General features: G+C 49.9%; 1 protein-coding gene across 5 annotated transcripts in view; it reads right to left on the bottom strand.

The window, feature by feature from the left end:
- LPIN1 (lipin 1) overlaps nucleotides 1–20,855 on the bottom strand; it is a 54,505-nt gene extending 33,650 nt beyond the window's left edge. For 2 of the 5 annotated variants that reach the window (XM_036070912.2, XM_036070913.2), the window contains exons 1-11: nucleotides 20,655–20,855; nucleotides 19,662–19,757; nucleotides 16,862–17,169; nucleotides 14,908–15,033; nucleotides 12,447–12,554; nucleotides 9,109–9,238; nucleotides 7,256–7,568; nucleotides 6,078–6,171; nucleotides 5,308–5,498; nucleotides 3,116–3,209; nucleotides 2,163–2,232 (exon numbers count right to left, since the gene is read on the bottom strand). In XM_036070912.2, the coding sequence (XP_035926805.1) occupies nucleotides 2,163–2,232; nucleotides 3,116–3,209; nucleotides 5,308–5,498; nucleotides 6,078–6,171; nucleotides 7,256–7,568; nucleotides 9,109–9,238; nucleotides 12,447–12,554; nucleotides 14,908–15,033; nucleotides 16,862–17,169; nucleotides 19,662–19,757; nucleotides 20,655–20,846 (1,722 nt within the window). In that variant the 5' untranslated portion in view covers nucleotides 20,847–20,855. Of the gene's footprint in view, nucleotides 1–2,162; nucleotides 2,233–3,115; nucleotides 3,210–5,307; nucleotides 5,499–6,077; nucleotides 6,172–7,255; nucleotides 7,569–9,108; nucleotides 9,239–12,446; nucleotides 12,555–13,683; nucleotides 13,813–14,907; nucleotides 15,034–16,861; nucleotides 17,170–19,661; nucleotides 19,758–20,654 lie in introns of all 5 variants that reach the window. The other 3 variants (XM_036070914.2, XM_036070915.2, XM_036070911.2) reach the window with 2 other exon arrangements.
- Between the last annotated feature and the right edge of the window lie 1,471 nt (nucleotides 20,856–22,326).

Here is a 22,326-nt window from a genome sequence, read left to right as displayed (position 1 = left end):
CTAGGTAGTTATGCCAGACCCGGTTACTTGCCTCCCTGGGCACATCATCCCCTTTCTTTCTTGCCAACACATCCAAAACTCTGTTTAGGAATCAGGTGCAATATGTTCTGACCTCGCTTCATCTACGCCATTCTCGTTCATTCTACTGTTTTGGGAGCAACTGGTTTGGAGGTGATCATGTGACCAAGCTGTGGCCAATGAAATGCGAGAAGTCTGTCTCATCCTTCCTATTTGGGGTGTGGCTGTTGGAGAGGATGATGTGGGGGACAGCCACCTTGTGATCATAAAGGGAAAGCCAAGACAATCACGGAGACGCTCACCCTGAAACTACCAACCTCGAAGATTCTTACTATGTCAGATAATAAACCCTTATTATTCAAGCTACTCGTAGTCATTCTGTTTCCTACAAAGCATCATGATTCAGTAACCAGCTGGGAAAGAGCTGATTTGGTTCCTGATACCTCACTCACTCACAAAAGAAAACCTAGACAGATCAGAGATTTAAGAAAGTACTAGGGGAGAGCGCCTGGGTGGCTCAGGGGGTTAAACATCCAACTCTTGATCTCAGCTCAGGTTTGGATCTCAGGGTCGTGAGTTCAAGCCCCGCATTGGGCTCCACGTTAGGCAGGGAACCTAAATAAAAAAGAAAAAAGAAAAAAAAGAAAGTACCCGGGGGAAAGCTAGCATATTTTCACAAGTTTCAGGAATGGGGAAGCAGGGCCATTCTAAGTGTGATACAAGACCCAACAGCCTTTTTTTTTTTTTTTTTTTTTAAAGATTTTATTTATTTATTTGACAGAGAGAGAGACAGCGAGAGCAGGAACACAAGGGGAGTGGGAGAGGGAGAAGCAGGCTTCCCGCCGAGCAGGGAGCCCGATGTGGGACTCGATCCCAGAACCCTGGGATCACGACCTGAGCCGAAGGCAGACGCTTAACGACTGAGCCACCCAGGCGCCCAAGACCCAACAGCCTTAAAGGATGGACAAATTCTACATATAAAACTAATTCTACATTAAGAAACACCATAAGCAGAGTCAAAGACTTACTGACAGCTTGTAAAGGATATCACAAAGCCTCAGCTTAGGAGCCATGCACACGTCTTTTGTGAGCTAAACCCCTTTAAGTTAAAGGATATTTCTATTGCATTGGTCTTTTTTCTTCCTGATTTGTTAAGAGCTGAGAAATGTAACATAAAAATTTATCCTGGGCCATGAATACCATGAGGGGACAGGGAAGCCAGCAGGGACAAAACAAAACCAGGGAGGAAAACAAGACCTCAGATAAAGTACCACCACAGAGGAGGTCACAATCTCCAAACCCCAAAGCTACCCACACAGGTACGTGCACATCCAAGCACGCACCCCCCGCACACGCGCACACGCGCACACGCAGGGAGGAGTGAGCACGGGCCCAACGACGTCAGAGCAGACTTTCAAGAACCTCGGATATCACAACTATCTGATGGCTACAATATCCAAACCACACGAAGCTCTTGCTGAGCAGACGAGGGAGACAAGGTAAGACATGGTCTTTGCAGCAGAAAGAACGTATAATCTAGTAGGAAGATAGAAGGTGGAAAAACTGAACAATTCCAGGCCGAGTGTCCGGGGAGACCTCGGGGGAGCACGACAGCATGGGGGGCTACAGCGGCCCGCCTGCCCTTCTAGCCCTGCCTCTTCCCGCGGCCACCGCCTGCCCTCTCGTGCGGCTAGGAGCTGCCGGCCCTGCGCTCTCCCCTCCTCGGCCAGTGAGGCCCGGGGCTTGCTTCCCGGCTCACATCTGATGCTCTGTCTCCCTGCACCCACACTGCCATTGGCTCCAGCCCTTCTCTCTCGTCCCCTCGCCGCCCCTGGGCTCTGACATCCGGGCATCTACCCACTCTGCCCCCACCTCCGTCCCTAGCACGGCAGGTGTCGGGAAAGGAGCCCCGGAAGGGGCAGGACTCGGGACTGGGAGGTTTCGCCCTGATAAGCAGGAAGGGGAAGGACCTTCAGGGTGCAAGACGGGCAGATTCCAGACCCCTGACCTCTATAACCATGAACTTCAAAAGAACGTAATGTAATTAACGCCGTGGTTCTGAAGTAAAAGTTAAATTCCAACCGCCCAGATTCGTCTGCCTGTGGTATTTAGTGCCACCTCTTCTGCCTCGTGTTCAAGCTCACCTTTGGCAAGGGTTTCTGGAAGGCCTGCATGGCCAGGAGCAGAGGCGCTGCCGTCGTCCAGTTATAATACCTGATGTGGAAAAATGAAATAGATGTCAAAGACCGAGGCTCGGACTGAAAAATCTCCTAATGTCACGAGAAACAGTCAAGGAAAGCTCTGGAACCCCGGCTGGCTCCTTAATGAGCCCAATGCTGTTGCCAACACCCCGGCCCTCCCCCATTTGCCCTTCACCCTGCTGACCCCACAGCAGCTGCTCTCGGGGGCCAAGCAGAGACTTGCCACACCTCATGGAAAAGGCAACTAGGTACCCCAAGTTAATACCTAAACACCCTCGACTTCCTCTCAGGGGGAAAAGTTTGCTGACAGTCTACAAGAACACCTGCACGTCCCCTGACCCCAGACACCGAAGCCTTCACGGGGTAGATAAGCAGTCTGCGCTGTGACGCCCGCGGACGATGTGGGCCTGCGGCTCACGGGCCAAGGGCCGAGACTGGATGCATTCCGTTATAAAATCTAGTATGGGGCCGCCCGGGTGGCGTAGTCGGCTAAGTGCCCCACTCTTGGTTTCGGCTCAGGTTGTGATCTCAGGGTTGTGGATCGAGCCCCCACATCGGCTCTGCGCTCAGCAGAGAGTCTGCTTGAGATCCTCTCTCTCCCTCTCCCTCTGTCCCTCCCGCTCATGCTCTCTTTCTGTCTCTAAAATAAATAAATACATCTTTTTAAGAAAATCTAGTACAGATGAATATTAAAACCCACAAGATTGACAGTTACACCAACCTACCAACTATATAACAACACGGTATTTTGCCAAGAGTGAAGAGATAATAATAAATTTTAACAAAGACTTCATCTTACATATTTCTAAGGTTTACTGTCTGGGTCTCTGCTTTTGAAAAACTGAAATGCAAACAGTACCACGAGGCAGTCAAAATGACTTTCAAGAGGAACCTACTTATTCCCGATCTTCACCACAAGATTGGGGTCATCAATGAGAGCCGGGTTGTCCACAAACTGTTGATACGACACGGCTTGTTCCAGAAATGCATCTATGAAAGCAATCATAGGGAACAAGGAGAAAACAGAAGGAATATTTTGTTCAAAAAAACAGGCTTAGGTTTCCCTCACTCATTCACAAGTGTTTTCAGCTGTATAGACAATTCTTCAAACGTATTTGTAAAGGGGCTTGAGTTAGTTTGGGGGCAGCGTCTGTGCAGAAATGAAGGGCGGCTGGGGGCAGTCCGAGGACGTGGGGCAAGCGTATGTCCAGGCAGGGAGCAGGTGTGTGGAAAATGCAGTCTCCCTACGCATCTACAGAAGCAGGTGACTGGTAAGTAGATTTAGAAACCAGGCCACGCAGTTTCAGTCACATTCATTGGTGTGAGCTGTGTTGAGCAAGTACTTAATCTCCCCAAGCCTCGGTTCCCTCGTCTGTAACGTGGGGATTAAGAACCACACCTGCTTCCTCGGTGGCTATGAGGCTGGGAAGCACAATGTCCTGCCTAAAGCGAGGGCTCACTCCATGTCAGTGGGTGAGGTGCTGGTCACTGTCACGTGTAGGAAGTGCGGAAGACGCGTGAGGCCTGGCCTCCTGACCCAGCCCCACCACATTCCAGGAGGCAGGAAGGCCGCAGGGGCCGGAGGCCCTGGACCTTAGCCCTGACTTTAGCTTCTGCAACGAGCTCTGGCCAAAGGCTCTGGCCTCCACTCGACATCCCCCATTCAGCTGGCCCTGGCTGGAGCCTTGATGAGGGTTCTGCCCACCTCTCTGGCTCTAATTTGTCCCCACTCCTTCCCTAAGGGGGTCCAATATACCCTGAATGGAACCAAGACCCAGCAGACCCTGGCCACCGGGAGGCACCCATGTCCAGTAGAAAAAGACCCCTTGGTCAGGACGCCAACCCAGACTGTCCATGGCATGTACCTTTGGAATCCTAATTCATACCGCTAGGTACTCTCCTCAGGGGCTCCTGGTCATGGGAATCTGGCCTTATCTGTATGGACCCCCGTGAAAGGACACTCAGTGTGCAAGTGTACCGGGGAGGGGGGGCCATCGGACACCAGCCTTCTCACACCTCTTCCTGGCCCACAGAGTGTGCTCACCTCTTCAAGGCCCCAGAGTGGTTGGTGATAGAGATTTGGAAACAACGTGGCTGGTTATTAGAGGGGTGGGGGGCTTAGAAAGACCTCCTGTGATGGACTAAACCAGCTGGGTCACATTAAGGAACTTAATGTTCAGTTCAGCACCAGGTGATGGATTAGCTGGTTCAGGTTCCAGAATAAGGGGCCCCAGCTTTTGTGTGAGAAGAACTTCACAAAGCCCTGCGGGGACTTCGGGATAGACAGGAGTCTAGGATGGCAGCTCAGGGCTGGAAGGGAAGAGGGTGGCTCCCGAGTGGCAAGGGGATGAAATGCACAGACTCACCCCTTCCCGGCTAGAAAAACAGACCATTGTTGGGGGCGGGGGGGCGTGATGAGAAAGAGAGAACAGTGGAGATGGGAGAGGTGGGAGAGGTGGGAGAGGGACACTCAGGGCCACTAAGACCACTCGAGGAATTCATCAGTTGGTGATGGCTGATGCATCCACTGGGGGTCTTGGGGCCACCTCACCACGTAGCTGTCACGAGACACTGGGAAACCATCGTTCTGGATTTGATGGACACTACAAATTAACTCGCCACCGACGCCAAGCCTATGAGCACCCCTGAGATCCAGCTGGCAAGCGTGCCTGAACGTGCTCAAACTCAGACGTCCCTCCCTCCCCAAGACCCCACAGCCTTTCTGACACTTCCAGTGCCCTGTGTCCCCATAACCCTGACACTCCCACTGGGCTGCAGGCTCCGGAGGGCACCTCTGCAGGACAGGCACAAGGGAAGGAGACACACATCATGCTCAGCAAACACGCCCGACGACAAGCGGCCCCGAAGCCATGTGTGAACAGAGCCCTCAGGGCAGCCAACTGCAAGCCCCCAGCACTTGGGCCGGGAGCTGCAGTGAGTCGTCTGTGCTCTCGCGAACCCGGCCAAGTGAACAGCGACTTCGGACATGAACTAGAGAAGCCCGGGCTTCCGGACGTTCTGGCCATTGGCCACGCGAGGGCGCTCGTGGCCCGAAGACCGGCTCCAGGGCCAGGCTCCCAGGCGGTACCTTTGGTTATCTCCCGATTGTCGCTGAGGCCCCCGCACAGGGAGATGGCGATGGATGGCAGGTCCCTCAGGCTGTCCGACGTGCTCTCCACGCCGCTGTCGACGCCAGAGCTGCCCACGGACTGCGGGGACTGGTTGGCAGACCGGGCCCCGTTGTCGCTGGCGTGTTTGGAGAGTCCAGAAGGATCTCCGCTGGGAGAAGGAAGAGGGGAGATGTTCTGACATCACAGAGAGCAAACGGCTCCCGAGTAGTGACGGAGCTCATCTCAGGACCGTGACAGAGACAGACAAGTGAAATCAACTACCTTGGGAGAGAAGCAATTATTTTAGCCTATTGTCCTCCCGGTGTCGCCTTCCAAGCCTACGTGAAATGAACGGCAGGGAAAGCACGCTGTCCTCAGAGGCCACGGATCTCGCTACCACCCTCGGGGGCCATGGGAGAATCTCTCCTGGGGAGGGAGAGGGCTGTGCAGCTGCCCCCTCTTGGCCACTGAGTGGGGTTGTGGGCCACCACCCCCGCAACGCGACTGTGGCGTCTCCCCGGCAGCCAGCCTCGGGGCCTGCCTTCCTGTTCGCAAGGTGGGAAGCCAGCCACACAGAGATGGCCACACACGTGTCTCCAGAGAAAGTCCATTATTTACTGGCAGCTTTTCACAGTAAAATCCGAGCCTCCCTTTTCTTACTCACCTTCCAATCAAATATAAGGGGGGACAAACCAGACTCACACAGATTAACACAGAAAATGATACGAGGAATAAAAAGAAATTTTACTTTTTGGGAAAATACAGGGCAGCCACTTCAGGATCCATATCCGTGAGGTCATCCAAGTAGACGCCATCAGCACCAAGATGCCTGCTTCGTTTGTCTGAAAGAGCAAACGGGTCGAGTCAGAGCCCTGGTCTTCCACGGACTTGTGAGTAGCTCCGGAAAGCACTTAAACAGAATGTGCAAATTTGCTCCAAAGTGTCCCCACTGGCCCACGAATACATGAGCTGGAGGCCGGCAGCGCGGCAGGACTCCGGAGGCCGACTCACCAAGCCTGCGTGCAACCCACCACTGCCAAGAGCGTGCCCCTGACCGAGTTACACGACCTTGCCGGGCTCCGTCCCCCATCTGAGAAGTGCCTGACGTGTACTGAGCACTCAATCTATTGAAGCGATTGCCACCATCATTATTCAATGATGAAAGCTTTCATTAAGCACGTCCTGGGATCCATAGTCCCAGGCCCGGGGGCCTACACGGCACGTGGGCGGTCACTGCGCACCATGACCGCGGACTTCCTGTTTCCTTCTGCCAGAGAACTACGCCACTGGTTCACACAAATCTAGAAAACTGCACCACACCACGTGGTTAACTGAGCAGGCTTGACGTCACGTCACCCCTCCTGACGTCACCCCTCCTGACGTCACCCCTCCTGACGTGCCACCAGGTGTGTATTCCACCAGCCATTACGGAGCAGTGACTATTCTGAGCACAGAGGAAACAAAGGTAAACCAGACCAAAAGGTTCTTGATCTCACAGAGCACATATATTCTAGTAGGGGAGTTCCCGGCAAAAAAAAATATAAACAAGTGATCCCCCGAAATAGTGATACGCAGCATGCAGAAATTAAAACCAGGCAACGTGCTAGACAGAAACTGGGGGCAGAGGGTGAGGAGACCAGGATTAGCTCAATAATCAACTTCCTCCAGAGCCCCAAGTGGGTGAAAAAGACTTCATGCCTCTGGATCTTAGCGCCCTGATCTAGAAAGTGAGGGGGCTCATGACACCCCCCCGCCCAAGGGTTCCTTCGGTCTGATTCTATAACTAAATTCTGCTAACATCTTCAGCAGAAAGCTGTCCCGGTCCGGCCTCCCCCTTGACGCACTAGGGACCTCCAAGGGAAGGATCGGGAACATGCAGAGCACCAAGTCTACACAGAAGGAGCTGGGGCGCACCGGCCTTCCCACCTTTTTTCCTGGAAGGAGAATCTGTCTTGCTTGCCGTCGGGGCTACGCTGGCAGAGAGAGATTTGGGTTCTTCGATCGTAGGCAAAGGCAGGGCTGCCGCCCCCAAGGCCTCGACATCTTCTTCGTTCACCAACTGCATCTCTGTGGGAGGCTTGCCCGACTCTGGAACGGGCAGCACGGGAGGCCTGGCCAGGGTTGGCGACTGGTCACTAAACGCATCTGAAGACTCACTCTGGATGGTCTGAAAGTGCATCTTATCACAGATTTTTCTACTGTTTAACGGGCTGCAGTCTTTCATCTTGTGTGGAGAGGACTATGTCGAAGGGGCAGAGACAGACAGACAGATAGACAGAATGGTCAGAGCATGGGCAAAGAGAAAAAAGGAGTTAACCGAAGAAAAAGTTAACCCATTAACAATCTGCACAACTGCCTGCCCATTTCGCAGAGAGACAGTTAAGCCTCAGGAGTCACCCGGCGATTTCCCTTCTGCCAAAAGAATCTAAACAGAAGGATACCAGTTCCAAAGCAAATGAACTTTCATATAAAACATCAACTGCCAAAGAGAATGAAGTGGGATCGGTAAAGGCCAACAAACAGAAGTAGCTCAAGTACTCAATGTCCATCCACAAAACGGGAAGTTACTCACAGGATGGGTAGTTCGCAGCAATGACAAGTGAATTACAATGACACATAAAAGCATGATGACGGCTGCCAAGCTCATCTCTGCTGTGAGAGGCAGGAGGACGTTTATCCTTCTGGGGGGGGGGGGGCAGTTTGAGCTGCACCTGCAAAGGGTGGGGCTTCCAAGTGGCTGATTAAGCCCTGCTTCTCTCTGGGTGCAAGTCCCGTGAACACATTCACAGTGCGAAAATGTACCGATCTGTGCACTTACGATCCGGGCATTTCTCTGTACACATGCTATGTTTTTTTTGTTTTTTGTTTTTTTTTTAAGATTTATTTATTTGACAGAGAGAGAGATAGCGAGAGCAGGAACACAAGCAGGGGGAGTGGGAGAGGGAGAAGCAGGCTTCCTGCCGAACAGGGAGCCCGATGTGGGACTCGATCCCAGGACTCTGGGATCATGACCTGAGCCGAAGGCAGACGCTTAACGACTGAGCCACCCAGGCGCCCCACATGCTATGTTTTAATAAAGTTTACCCCCAAAACTAAGTGAATAAGTGGTTGGTTCACATAAGTGGGAAATTAGCATTTCTGATTCTACTTCTCCAAGGAGTGTGTCCAGTTAGGGAAAAGATTTATCCGAACAAAAACCAAAATGCAATTTCTGGGGTTGGAGGGGAGAGGGAGGGTATTCGTTCCTGTATTCGATCTCACGGCTCTAGCACAATGAAAACAACGCTACGGCCCGTCTGTGGTTGGAAGCGTTTTGCCAGAAGAAGTGATGGGTTAGCACTTCACTTTCATGCCACTTCTCCAGCAACAAATGACATGAGCTTGTAAAGACGGCTGGCTGGGTCAGCACTACAGCTTGTGGGCAGAGAAATCAGCGTTGTCCACGAAAGCTAAATACAACCCAGAAAAGGAGAGCATCCACAACTCTACCTCAACAGATCTTCCCTCCATAGAGTTGCCCATCGGGATTCTTAATAGGAATGCTTTCAATGTTCACTCATTCATTCATTCATATTACAAATATTTACTGGGGATACAGGAAGTTGGAGCATCTTCTAGGAGCTTTACAATGTTAGAAAAAAAATTTATAGTAATATATTCAAGATTCTTTTAATAGACTGGAATATGAAACAAAATTTCGTGAAAGAAAAGATTGTGCCTGTTTCATGTTTTTAGAAACTATCTTCGATGTATGGCAGGACTGAGGGGGAAAAACGTACCTTTGCTGCCTGTGGCAATTCTCCCCAAAGCCAAAGCATTTCTAGGTTATTCTTCTGCATCGTCCTATCGGTGGCCTTACTGACCAATTCTGAATCGCTTTTAGGTGTTGAAGGTCGAGAACCTGAAGGACTTAAGAAAAACACAAATCCATGATTAAACTGGGAAGAGTAACTTTTTAAGATATTTTTTGGTCCAGAATTCTATGGTCCAAACAGCCCAGAAAATGCACACAAGCTTCATGACATTCCCCTCTGTGGCCACCAGGGGTCCACAGAACACACAGCCAGGTGGAAGGAGCTCCCAATTTGGGTAACCTATTCCAACCTGCCCCCCAGTTCCAGGTAAAGTTGAGAAGAGGCATGTAGAAAGGAAAATCAAGGAAAAGAGAGATGAAAGTAGAAAGGGAAAAAAAAGTTTGTTCTCATCTCCAAACCACCCATCTTTCCCCACCTCACCCCAAGTTCCCCTCTCCTGCATTCTCAACTTCCAAACCGAGTCTGTCAGCTCTCAGTGCAAAGGGGGTCCTGCCTATCTCAGACATGCACCCATTATATTCTATTTTTAAAATATTTATGAATCTGCACTGGCTTCAAAAACAGGGAAACTGCATCACGTGCCAATTTTGCCGCAAATTCCAGGTGCCAAGAATAAACTCAAACTCCCTAACGTGGCAGGAGCCTCCATGTTGAGATTTCATTAAATACTCTATCTTCCAGGAATACTTCAAAGATCCACCTGTTGGCTAAGGCTTGTTCTGTAACAACGTACCACGAGGCTTAATTCTCAGGCCAGCTTTTAAGTGGTTGTAACTTGTGTTCTCGTCTCTCCACCTTCCCTATTTCTACTCTTTAGACCTGAATGAAGTTTTCCCTCTGTCCAGCCAGAGTGACCAGCCAAGAGTAATCAACTTGTCTACAAACTTCTCACAGTCTCCTAAACAACATCTGGATGAGAAAATATATCCACTTAATCTCTCCCTGCCTTTACTCTCTCGCGTCCTTTCCCCCAGAGTAAGACGATGGTGTTACATGACGCGGGGGACAAAGCTGCCATGTTTTCCTTTCGCACCCCCTTCCACAGACCTCACACTCTCCTGGGTCCCCGCTCACCGTCGTGCTTGGCCTCACAGACCTGTCTGAGTTAGATTTCAACTCCAGCTGAACATAGCTTCCTGTCAGGACAAGGAGCAGGCAGAGATGAAACCAATAGGGACCCTGAATGGCTAAACTGGGCCCAGATCTCTTCAGTCCAGCCATTTGGACCAAAGAGATTGACTGCTCTCTCTCTGTCCTCCATTTCACACCAAGGTGCTCAGAGGCTGGTTCATCGCCCGTGGTGCCCACGGCCCACCAAACCATCCAGGTGGTACGTGGCTACAGTGCGGCCCTCACACTTTATTTTGCCACGTGTGGACAGGAGGACCCTGAGGCAGCATATCGTGGGGGTGCATACAGTGGGACAGCTCTCCCAACACACAAACACGCACACACACCCTGTTCCGCCCCGTGGGAAGTGGTCCCACAGGAGGAAGACTGAGCGCCCCATACATCTAGGCGGTAAAGTGCTCATCACCTCCCAACCTCCCTTGCTCCCTCTAGCCCTGCACAATTACAGGAGGGTCACTGCTTTCCCCGCACTGGTGTGTCCACAACCGTGACCTGAATCCATTTTTTCTCCAGAGTCATCGCAGAAAAAGTCCACTGTAATTGGCTTCCTATCCTCAACAGCATTGCACCCAAACCTCAAATCACTGGTTTAAAAGCCTCCTGCTGTTATATTTTACCACAAAAAATATAATTTATATTTTGTGGAACAATGAATTGTCTTACCCTCTGCACTAAAGTCAGTAAAGCCCGTTAGAGCTTTTCTGGAGCAGGGGGTCAGCACACTTCGTCTGTGAGAGGCCAGAGGCTGAATACGCCAAGCTCTGTGGGTCATGCGATCTTTGTCAGAAGCGCACAATTCTGCCACAGTGGCACAAAGTGGCCACAGACAATACGTGAACGAACCGGCTGTAGTCCCATGGGACCACGGCTGGCCAAGCCCAGCTCTAGAAGAAGGCGAACGCTGAGCACAGGTCTCCCGCGGCGCCAGCTCCAGAACACCAGCTGTCCCGATCCTTGCACAAACACAAGCCCCAAGTTCCCACAGAGCTATTCAGGTTTGCAAACTCATTCATAGAGAAACGAGCCCTGTGTGGAAGTCACGAGCTCGGAGTCCCACCTCTCACGCCCGATACGCCACCGGGATAAATGGCAGCACGTGGGCAACACCAGCCTTTGTCAAAAGGATTCTGGACGCAAATAGACACGCCACGTTCTGCAGGATTCAGACTGAAAGAAGGTGAGTCGGGGAAAGGTCCCCCAGTGCTGGGTGTGATTCAGGAGAAAGACGGTGGTCCCGAAGTTTCCCATTATCAAATATTAGACTTTTAAGGTCAAGGGTTGTTCAAAAAAGTAAGCTCACAAGGTCCATGATGGGTTTTCATAAATAATGCATTTATTAACCACGTGATAGTTTTCAGGAGTTTGCCAGTCCCACGTAGGCAAGTTAGTTTTAACTGTTCACAGCTTAGTTTGCCTCCTTTCAAAATGGCCTTTCCTCTGTACATGTAACCTCCAAATGAAGCACATCCTGAGAGGTGGCTCTTTAATCAAAAAGAAAAACAGTTTCCCATGTAGAAGTCAATCAGAGCTTCATTTGTTAAAGTTTATAAACCATGTACGTCCACCACGTAGCTTGGAGTGTGGACGACATGGAGGGAATGGAGGCAGGAACCTCAGAGGAAAATATAAACCCACGACCCTAAACCTAAAGATCCACCCTAGGCTATGCCCCAAAATTCCATTTTAGAAATGCTGGGGCAACAGGATTCCATTATTCAGACAGTCTAAGAAGCTAATTAAAGAGCTATAATAACTCCCCTTATACGAAAGATCTTATAAACTTATATGTTGAACAACCCTAGACACAAAGCAAAAGTCATATTACCAATTTTTATTTCATTATTCTGTTTTGCAAAGCACTCCACAAAATTAGGAAGAGCTATATGCTTAGCCACAATAATTTCCAGAGAATCAAATTTAGTCATGGAAAAAAAAAATCTAATAATCTACAAATGCTTAAAATCAAAGGCAAATAATCATCTCTATGTATCTCCTTCATAAGTAATTTGGTTAGTCAAATAGATTTGTAAGAGTTAGATCAAAGGTTTCACTTATACAGGTTCTATGAGTTTTCCACGTAAGTAATTTGGTCAGTGATAAACAGACTTGTAAGAGTTAGATCATAGTTTTTATTATCGAAGACATCCCAGTGGGGAAAAGAGCCCCTCTACCTTTCCGAAGCATGGAAGTGGGAAGACTGTGGTGGGCAAGAGCTAGAAAGGCCTCCCTCGGCCGCAACCGCCAAGCGGGGGGCAGTCCTTTGGCAATCTATCGGGCTACTGGATACCACGTGATATACATTAAAAGAAAGAAAAATCATAGGTCAATTAAATTGAACTTCATATAAATTCTTTGACTACTCTCCACAATAACATTTCTAAGAAAATGAACATACGCATCTGACAACAGCAGAACACTCTCTGTTGAAATCACTCAGAAATCAACATGAATTTTTTTGAACCACAAGAACAGGAAACTGCCAAAAGACTCATTTCACTTTCTATTTCATCCATATGGCCATAAAAGATTGTTGTTCTCTGGTCAGAATTTAGTGCTTAATCAAACTACATTCTCCAAAGAATTGATCGTTTCTGCTGCCAGTTGTCTCTTTAAAGAAAATACATAATTCCAAGTATGGAAATGTGTCTATTTATCCTAATTTGTCATTGCACTTGACAGCAATCAGACCCACACGATGTGACAGAGTCGCTATTCTGGATTCATATAGCAAATCAGGAAAGACAGGGGAACATATCCAGGGTTGTGTTTTAAACATTTATTTGAAACTCTTAAAATTAATGTAGAGTGTTTGAACAGATTTTTCAACCTAATAGTGGTTTTTAACCATCCCACGTAATTTTCTTCCTAAAGTACTGTCTTTTTCCCTCCTTAGGGTGCATTTCCACAGACCTAGGGAGACGATGTGGGAGGTTCCAGAAAGGCCTAGTATCTGCACTGTCCATTATGACAGCCACCAGCGGCCCATGGCTATCGAGCACATGAAGTGTGACACGTCCAAACCGAGGTGGTCCTTACACGTGACATACACAATGATCTCAAAGACTTAGTATGAAAACAAGAACGTGAAATATCTCATTAAGAACTTCGTGAAAATGACTTGATGATATTTTGGATATGCTGGGTCAAAGGAACTCCATCATCAAAGTTAACTTTCTCAGTTTCTTTTTACCCTCTAAGGCTGGCTGCTACAAGACTGTAAATGTCCTAGGTAACCAGCATTCTGTTTCTGTTGCACGGGCGGGTCTGCAGACAGACCTCCACGAGGACACCTCCCAGGCCCCCAGCCCCACCCTGGCGGACTAACACTCGCTGTCCTGGTCCTGGCTGGAACCAGGCATGGGACCTATCTAGTTCTCTCGGACTCGGGCTCCAGCGCACGCTGCTCACTGTGCTGTCCCACTGGCGAGATCACTCTGGTGAAACTGGAACGAGGAGTGGTGTTGGGAGGACTCTGGCTTTAGGCGGGGAGCCTTTGCAGCAGGGTTCCTACACTTCCACTGCAAACCACAAGTACATCTAAAACATGAGGAACAAGAATGATCCAAGGTTGGGGCGCCTGGGGGGCTCAGTCAGTCAAGCGTCTGCCTTCAGCTCAGGTCATGATCTGGGGGTCCTGGGATCGAGCCCCGCATTGGGCTCCATGCTCTGCTGGGAGCCTGCTTCTCCCTCTCCCTCTGCCCCCCACCCACTGCTCATTCATTGTTCTCTCTCTCAAATAAATAAAATAAAATCTTAAACAAAAAAAAAAGAAGAAGAATCCAAGGATGTCCCTGTCACTAAGATCGGTGTTTCTCAACCTCTTTCCTTTTTAGCGCACCTCTGGACAGCTGAGGCGTCCCCCCACCCCACCCTGCTGTGGTCCTCCCTCCACCGTGAAACTTGAACACCACAGATGGACTCTGAATCTGCTTATGTGTGAGGCCCCGTGGAGGCCACAAGCCATTATAATATCTAAGAATTCTTTGTTGCCTAAGAACCAATTTTTGTCCCAATGGGGGTATCGTGATACGGTCCCTGCTGAGAACACTCGGTTTCAATCTGTCCCCGCCCCAGTCCTTCTGAGAAGGGCTCCGAAGGGCTCACATATTCTCAGAGCTCTCACTGACTACAAGTCTCTGGGATCTTCAGGACGGCAATCCGCAGCCTGAGCAGGTCTGGTTCTCCAAGTTTATACCCGATTCTAGGGCAATATCAGAGTTATACTAAATATTCCTGATTTCAGCAGAAGGGGTTAAGCATGGGGCGAAGGCATCATTCTAACAGCCCAGAACCACCTTGGTGGCTCCTGAATCGTACTTGAGGGCTAAGTGTCAAGAAAGGCTCGGCCACCTGTTTTCTCCTGCTGACAATTAGCCCTGAGGAACCAGAGTGGTTTTGCTTTCAAGGTCACCTGTGGGGAGTGAAGGGCCCGATATGCAGCTTGATTATGATATCAGAAGTTTATGGTCTGCACATGTCCTTTTTCAATCCTGATCTGTACCTCCTACTCGAAACTGCATTTTTTCACTTTTTACTTATATTTCACTATTTTATTAGACACGTTTCCTGTCACTGACTTTAAATCCTCTGGACCGGGGTGAGCGAACGCACACACTTCCCCCAGCAACTTACCTGGCGCTGGGTGACCACTCTCTATCAGAATTAGGGTACGATGCTGACTGAGGGTAAGTCATGATGGGGGAAGGACTTTCTTTAGAAACATCTTCTTGGAATGCAGGTATATCATTAGGAAGAGTTCTGGAGGGAAAACAAAACAAAACAAAAGACTAACATCAAAGAACTATTAGTGATTATTAGTGATAGATTCACAGTAAAGGCAAGTTTCCCTTTTATCTTGATTATCTCTCTAAGTTCGTTGTAGATAAACATGATCTCTTTCTGACCCACCCACACACATTGCAGGCAGTGGAGAGGAAAAACATGAGACACAGAGACACAAAAATGTGCTCGTGCTTTGGCTGGATTATAAACGTAAAATGACTGTATTCGAGCCTCTGGGCTGAGACTGTATTCGAGCCTCTGGGCTGAGACGTGCACAATGGGGATCCTGCGGCCCCGAAACTGGGCCCAGGAGGCTGAAAAGTCTTACTGTGCATGGGTAGGGCTGCCGAGTAACTGAATGACCACACACAGACCATGCTTCATCTGGCAGAATAAATAAATGATATAAACCAAATGAATCTTATAATTACAAAATGACCGCAAAGCTACCTCATTTCAGGTAGAAAGCATCCATTAAAAAAAATACGATTTGCTCTTTCAGTCACACAGAGGCCATCTATCCATACTTTTGATGTTCCCTGAAATACCCGTCACTAAGTTCTGGAATTAAAAGCCATGAAGGGATGGCAACTATAATAAGCCCAACCACCAGTTTCTGAGCCTATAGCTGATTAGAGGCTATAGTTAGAAAAAGTGACATTGCCAATTTGCCTGTATTTTTAGCCAAGTGGGGGAAAAATCCTATTTTGGATAATGAAGCAGAGGGATACTCCTGATGTTCGTTATCCCTTCTTTATGTTAACAAGATACAAAAATAATTATCAAAAATTATACTGAATTTTAGGGGTGCCTGGGTGGCTCATGTGGTTAAGCGCCCGACTCTTGACTTCGGCTCAGGTCCTGATCTCAGGGTCGTGAGATCGAGCCCTGCATCGGGCGCTGTGCTCAGCAGGACGTCTGCTTGAGATTGTCTCTCCCTCTGCCCCTCCACCCCCCCTAAAAAAAAAAAGAAAAATTATACTGAATTACATAAAGATCTGAAATATCAAGTATACTTTACAAATGAGTTTTGACTTTTAAAACCGGCCATTGTCACTAAAATAGTAATACACAGAAACCAAATTTCAGCACCCTGTTAAAAGCAAAGAAAAGTTGAGCAAGATGACCATGAAACCTCAGGCCTAGTCAACACTGAAAAGGAAAAGTCTGCTTGGAGAAAAAACTGGTCACATTCCACATGTACTTGTAACCTGAAGGCTGTCACAGATCAGTCCCCAGCCACACATCAGCCCAACGGCCGGGTCCACAGTCGGGGCCCAAATAAGAGCAAGCAGGCTCTGAAACAAGAGTTTAGTGCATGAAGTATTAGTTTGCTCACTTCTCTGTCCCTTGGTTCTGTCCTGAATGCTGAAGCGACCAGACGAAGAGGTCGGGTACTACCAACTGCCTTGTAGTTGTAAGCTACCTCAGATCTTTATGCTCCTTGAGGTTGGGTCCACAGAGTTCTAAAACTCAGTCTAAAATGCATTCACATAAGAATAAGGAATAGTGGGGCACCTAGGGGGCTCAGTCGGTTAAGCGTCTGCCTTCAGCTCAGGTCGTGATCCCAGGGTCCTGGGATCAAGTCCCACGTCGGGCTCCCTGCTCAGCAGGGAATCTGCTTCTCCCTCTCCCTCTCCCTCTGCCCCTCCCACCTGCTCCTGCTCATGCTCGCTCTAATAAATAAGATTTTTTAAAAAAAGAAGAAGGAATACTGGGGGGGGGGGGTAGGAAAGAGTTTGTAAGAATCATCTCAAAGAATGAATGCACCCCAACACAGATCTCGCCTTTCATGCACATTTACCTACTGCCGTCCAGCGGGTCGGCCTGGTCGTCCGAGCTCATCTCTATGGGAAACATGTCCTCATCCTCAGATGTGTTCATGTTGTCGTCTCTTTTCAGGGTGTCCAGCTGGGACTTTCTCCTCCTTTTCCTTCTCTTCTTCACTAAAGAGCCGCTCGAAGGGGCCTCACTGGGAGGTAAGGCCTGGGCTGATGCGCTGGGGTCCAGGTTTCTGATCCTGTCTACAGAGCTCCTTTTCAGCTGACACTCCATGCGCGAGCCTCCCTCCGACAGGATAGGGGAGGTGGCCAGGTACATGGGGATCACTTCCTAAAGGACAGAAAATAGTTCTCGAAGAGTCTCGCTAGTTTGGGTTTAAGGAGCAGGGGGATGCCAAAGGCCAGCCGGTGGTCCTTTAGGAGCGTGAGCGCCCTTGGGGAGGGCCACGCGGGGCAGGGGGACTAACGGTCACAGCCACCACGGCTGGAGGCACAGGGCCAGATCGGACAGCCGACCACGAAGTCAACAACGCATTCAATGCCATTTTGTACTGAATCCTGCACTTTCATAATTGTAACAAAGCGAGGTAATGAGTGATTTCAGGCCACCCAGAGTCAACTTTGTTTGAACTATCCAAAGTAAAGAGGGAAATGAGCTTTGAGTCATCACATTACCTGGGAACTGGACTCAATTTGCATTTCAGTGTGTGAGGGTGGGTAGGTGTGAGGAGGGTGAGTGTGTGTGGTGGGGTGTGTGCGTGCGTGCACGTGATTGCATGTAAAAGAGAGAATGTGTATGCGTTTTTTAATATGCACTGAATTAAGATGACAGTAATTAAAAACAAAAATACAGCTGACAGCTCTCCATCCCAAATGCCTGCCTACACCAGAGGGCATCCAGGTATATGGCCGTTGAATAATTAGATCCTGACTCTCTTCTTAAAAAGGAAAAAATACATGGCCTGTCCATTTAAGTTATTTAATAATGATTTACCAGTTTTTTAAAAACTATAACAATCATTTTATTAATGACTTATTTATTATGAGCCACTTGGTAACAAGAAGTAAAGAATATATACAAAGGAGAAGAGAGAAACAGAAACCGGCTCCTGACCCTTTACAGTGGTTTCGAGAACACCCAAAGTGCTGCAGGTATACAATGAACATCTGAAAGACCAAGCCTTAGGCTGAGAGGTGAGAGGTCATCTTGCCCAGCTGCTCAATGGGCCAAATGAAGAAGAAACGCCGACAGTGCTGACAGGGGGTTAAGAGCAAAGGAGGGTCCACACTGGATAGGGAGGGGACAGACCTCCACAAACGGAGGGGGACTCCATCCTGGGGCAATCTGGTGATGAGGGACACAGGCTTCCCCAACTTCCAGCAGCCTTCCAGGGGCAGCCAGGGGCATCTGTAAGGGGCAGAACATACTCTGGACTCCAAAGCCCCGTCCCACCCACAGACACCCTGAAAGCCAGCGGAGCAGGCCCAAGACCCTACAGCTTCCATGGAGGCCTCACCCAAAACACTTCTTCAACTCCCACAGCGTACAATCTGTCCATAGCTAAGGGATAGCAGAAATTTAAAAGGCAAGTATCCATTTGAGATGGAAAGAATTAATAATCGCGAATGAACGATTCTCGGAACCTTCCCTTTAAATAGGGAAGTAATTACAGAAGGGGTAATTACAGAAGATGGGGGCACAGGATGAGGATGCTGGTCCTCCTGTTATGTCACACCTTTGGGGACACCAAAAAGAAGAAGAACCTGGGACGGTTTTATTCTGAAACTGAAACTATGGGGTCCGTTTTCGAGCCTGGAGCTATTTAGAGCTGTTCCTTTTAAATCACGCTATCTTCCCATAAAGCAGCTAGTCTAAGTGGATTTTTCATGAGGAATACAACACAGGATCCCTTCCACGTGGCCTTCTCAAAGAAGGAAAGAGTGAATGCTCACAGCGGCATTACTCCTAACAGCCCAAAGGCAGACACAACCCAAATGTCCACGAACCCCCAAAAGGGTAGAAAATATGGTGTGCGGATACCACGGGCGATGATTCACCCCTACAAAGGGACGAAATCCTGAGCCCGGCTACGGTATGGGTGAGCCCTGATGACTTTATGAGAAGTGAAGGAAGCCAGGCATAAACGACAACATACTTAGGACTGCATTCGTGTGAAAGTTCAGAACAGGGAAATCTAGAGAAACAGAAAGTAAAAGAGTAGTTGCTGAGGGCGCAGGAAGGTGACGGGGTGGGGCCTTGGGGAGAGGTAAGTGATAAGCTACAGGGCACCGGGTTTCTTTTTGGGGGGATGAAAATGTCCTAAAATTGACTGTGGCGACATACCTTAGAAGACTGAAAACCACCGAACTGTATACTTGAAACAGAGAAACTGTATGGTACACAAGCTATATCTTTATAGAGCTGTTAAAAAATTTTTAAGTAATAAAAAATGACAGTGATTTGGTCACTCACTGCACAAAAACTAGAACACTCAGCCCTCTGAGATTCGACACACCAGTGTAACTCGTATCCTTTGGACAACAGCTCGGATGTGATTCGGTTCCTATCTCCTCGGAAACAGTGAGCACGCGGAAGCAGGCCAGGACTGCTGAGTCTTGCTTGTGTGGACACGGCTCGCACCCACCCTGTCAGGCTCACAGATCCCCGGTCCAGATCAACAGCCACGCTTCTCTGCTGCGATGGTCTCCACCAACCAGCACCAGTGCTACTTCTCCACACACACTTCCGCTGGGCCCTCTAGACAAGCATTGCTCAAAATTCAAAACTAGGAAGTCACAGTGACCGCCCACAGCCTTCCTTACCTGATCATTATCAGTCTCTTGAACAAAAAATGCTTCTCCATTATCTCCCAATTTCATGTGCAAGTCCACGGATTCCCCGTTGATTTCTATGTCAACCTGAAGGAAAAAGACACTTCACTAAAACAGGAAACCTCACGGGGGATGCCATGTCTTTACATAGGCATCCTTTAATCACATATATCCCAAAATGATCTCACAATTCCACATCCCAATCAGTCAACCCATCAGAAATGGAGTCTCCTTGCCCCCACCCCCGACCCCGCGCCCGGGGAGGCTGGTGATGGCCCCAGCCAGCAGAGCGCTGCAGGAGATGCTCTATGAATTTCCGCGGCTCCTTTCCTCTGGAGAGGCTCATCCTGTATCCGGCTGCCATGTTGTGCGGCCACCCAGGCCACATGCTGAGGCCACGTGTAAGCATCCTGGCCAACAGCCTCAGAGGAGAGCCCAGCCAGGAGCCCCCGGCCACACGAGTGAGCACCTCTTTAGAGCGGGTCTTCCAGCCGAGGCTCCAGATGGCAGAGGGCAGAGAAAAACTAGCCCTGCTGCACTTGGTCTGAATTTCTGACTCACACAACCCGTGAGCTTAATAAGTAGTTGAGTTTTGCCGCTATGCTTTGGAATAATTTAACTCAATTCGAGTTAGTACTTGTCAATTCAGTGACCAGACCTTTCCAGCATGAAGCCTCAGCTCCAGAGGCCTAAAGCTCTGTCTAAAGACAGAAACACGAGGGGCACCTGGGTGGCTCAGTCGGTTAAGCGTCTGCCTTCGGCTCAGGTCATGGTCCCAGGGTCCTGGGATCGAGCCCCGCATCGGGCTCCCTGCTCAGCGGGAAGCCTGCTTCTCCCTCTCCCACTCCCCCTGCTTATGTTCCCTCTCTCACTGTGTCTCTCTGTCAAATAAATAAATAAAATCTTCAAAGACACAAACACGATGATTTGCTCTAAAGAGAGAACCTGCCCCCCGCCCCAGGTCACCAGGTCCTATGCTCTTACCACTTTCTCTCGGGAACGCAGGACCCCCATCTTCCCAAAGCGCACGTGGAAAGGGGAGCACTGCAGGCTCCCGTTGGGCTGGCGGACAACGATGATGTCGATACATCCGGACAGGGTGGCAGGGTTCAGCCCCTTGTAGAGTTCCTTCACGGTAACAAACACCTGGCCCGCCAACTGCCCCACGTAATTCATGGTTTGAGTCTAGAAAACAGAGACAGACCCACGATCGGTTAATTCAGAGAAGGCATCTATCTGGAGCCAGTCCAGATGAGCTCGTCATCATTACACTGGCTCGACTGCGTTCTGCTCCACTGGAACGGGCTCCATGACACCCACCCCCACTGCCCACCTACCCCCACCCCAGTCCGCAAGCCTGCCAACCTCCACCCTGCCGACCCCGGGAAGCCTCATCCCAGAGAGTGCGGGCTCCTCCCCGCTGGGGCGCCGGCCCCTGCTCACAGCACCCTGATGGCCCTTGCCAGCCGTGCCCGGCTCTGTCGTCATCTGCAGGTTCTACGGCTACCTCTTAAGACTTTTCTCAAGAGAAAAGAGACTGTACTTTATACCTCTTAGGATCTAGCCCCCACCATGCCAAATCCAGTAGGTATTCAATAATATTAGTTGGAAAAAAAAATGACTCTTTTTACTTGAGAAGGAAAAAAGCTGACTTTTTATTTGGAATAATTTCCATCCTGGTGTCGGTCTGCCTAATCGGATTCTGCCCCACGGCGGCTGCAGGGAAAGCGCAGGCTCCGCTCCGGTGGGTCTGCCCGGCTAATCAACTGAAGGCCGGTCAGCAAACATCCAGCGTCTACTCTACACCCAGCCTGGTGCTGGCGACACGGAGATAAAAAAGACAAAGTCCCTATCCCCTGAAGGGACTCCAGGCTCATGAAGGAGACAGAAGGAAACACAGGGAACTAAAATATATGTCAGTGTTGTTCTGTTTTAAGTCGACAGGAGGGGCCAGAGCCGAGGGAGGCGGAGAAGGCCGGGAAGGAGGGCAGACACCAGCAGGGACAGGTGCTCAGGAGCCCGGCCGGAGGGGCTGTGCCTGCCACAGAGAAGATGCAGGGAAGGATGGAGACTTGGAGCCACGCTGGGAGGTCCGGACGTTTCTAAGACGCCAGCCTGAAAGGAGGCAGTAAAGAGGAAATGGAGGTGGAGGGACAGTTGGAGAGAGGCTCGGGGCCGGAGGACCCACAGTGAGCTGGCGCCATGCTCTGGGCCTCTTCCCACAGCTCTGGCTGCCACAACTGCCTTGGTGCCCGTCCTCACCCGCCCGACTGCCCACGTTGGCAGAGCCCGCCCTCCGGTTCCATGGTCTGGCCCTGCCATGTGCCCCGATGGGACTCGGACTCCTCAGACTGGCCCACAGCCCACAAGGGCCAACCCTGCAGCCTTCCTCCTGGGCACCCCCTGCCCTGGGACGTGCCTGTCCTCAGAGGTGTCTGCCCTCACTCGGGGTACCTGCCTCAGGGTGCAGCTCGCTTGGGGCTCCCTTCTTGCCAGCCCGCAGGTCCCTTCTGCCCCCAGCTTAGCTGCACTCACACGTTGGCCCAGTCACAGCTGCTCCCCTCTCCTCTCTGTGCACTTAACACTTTGGGGGCCTCCTCAGGTTCCACCATCTGAGCATGAAAGGTCCACACATTGTGACTTCCAATCGCTGGAT

Source organism: Halichoerus grypus, chromosome 10 (assembly GCF_964656455.1).
Source record: "Halichoerus grypus chromosome 10, mHalGry1.hap1.1, whole genome shotgun sequence".
NCBI lineage: Eukaryota > Metazoa > Chordata > Mammalia > Carnivora > Phocidae > Halichoerus > Halichoerus grypus.
Note: the sequence above shows the minus strand (reverse complement) of the source record. Positions and strands in the feature narration are given on the sequence as shown.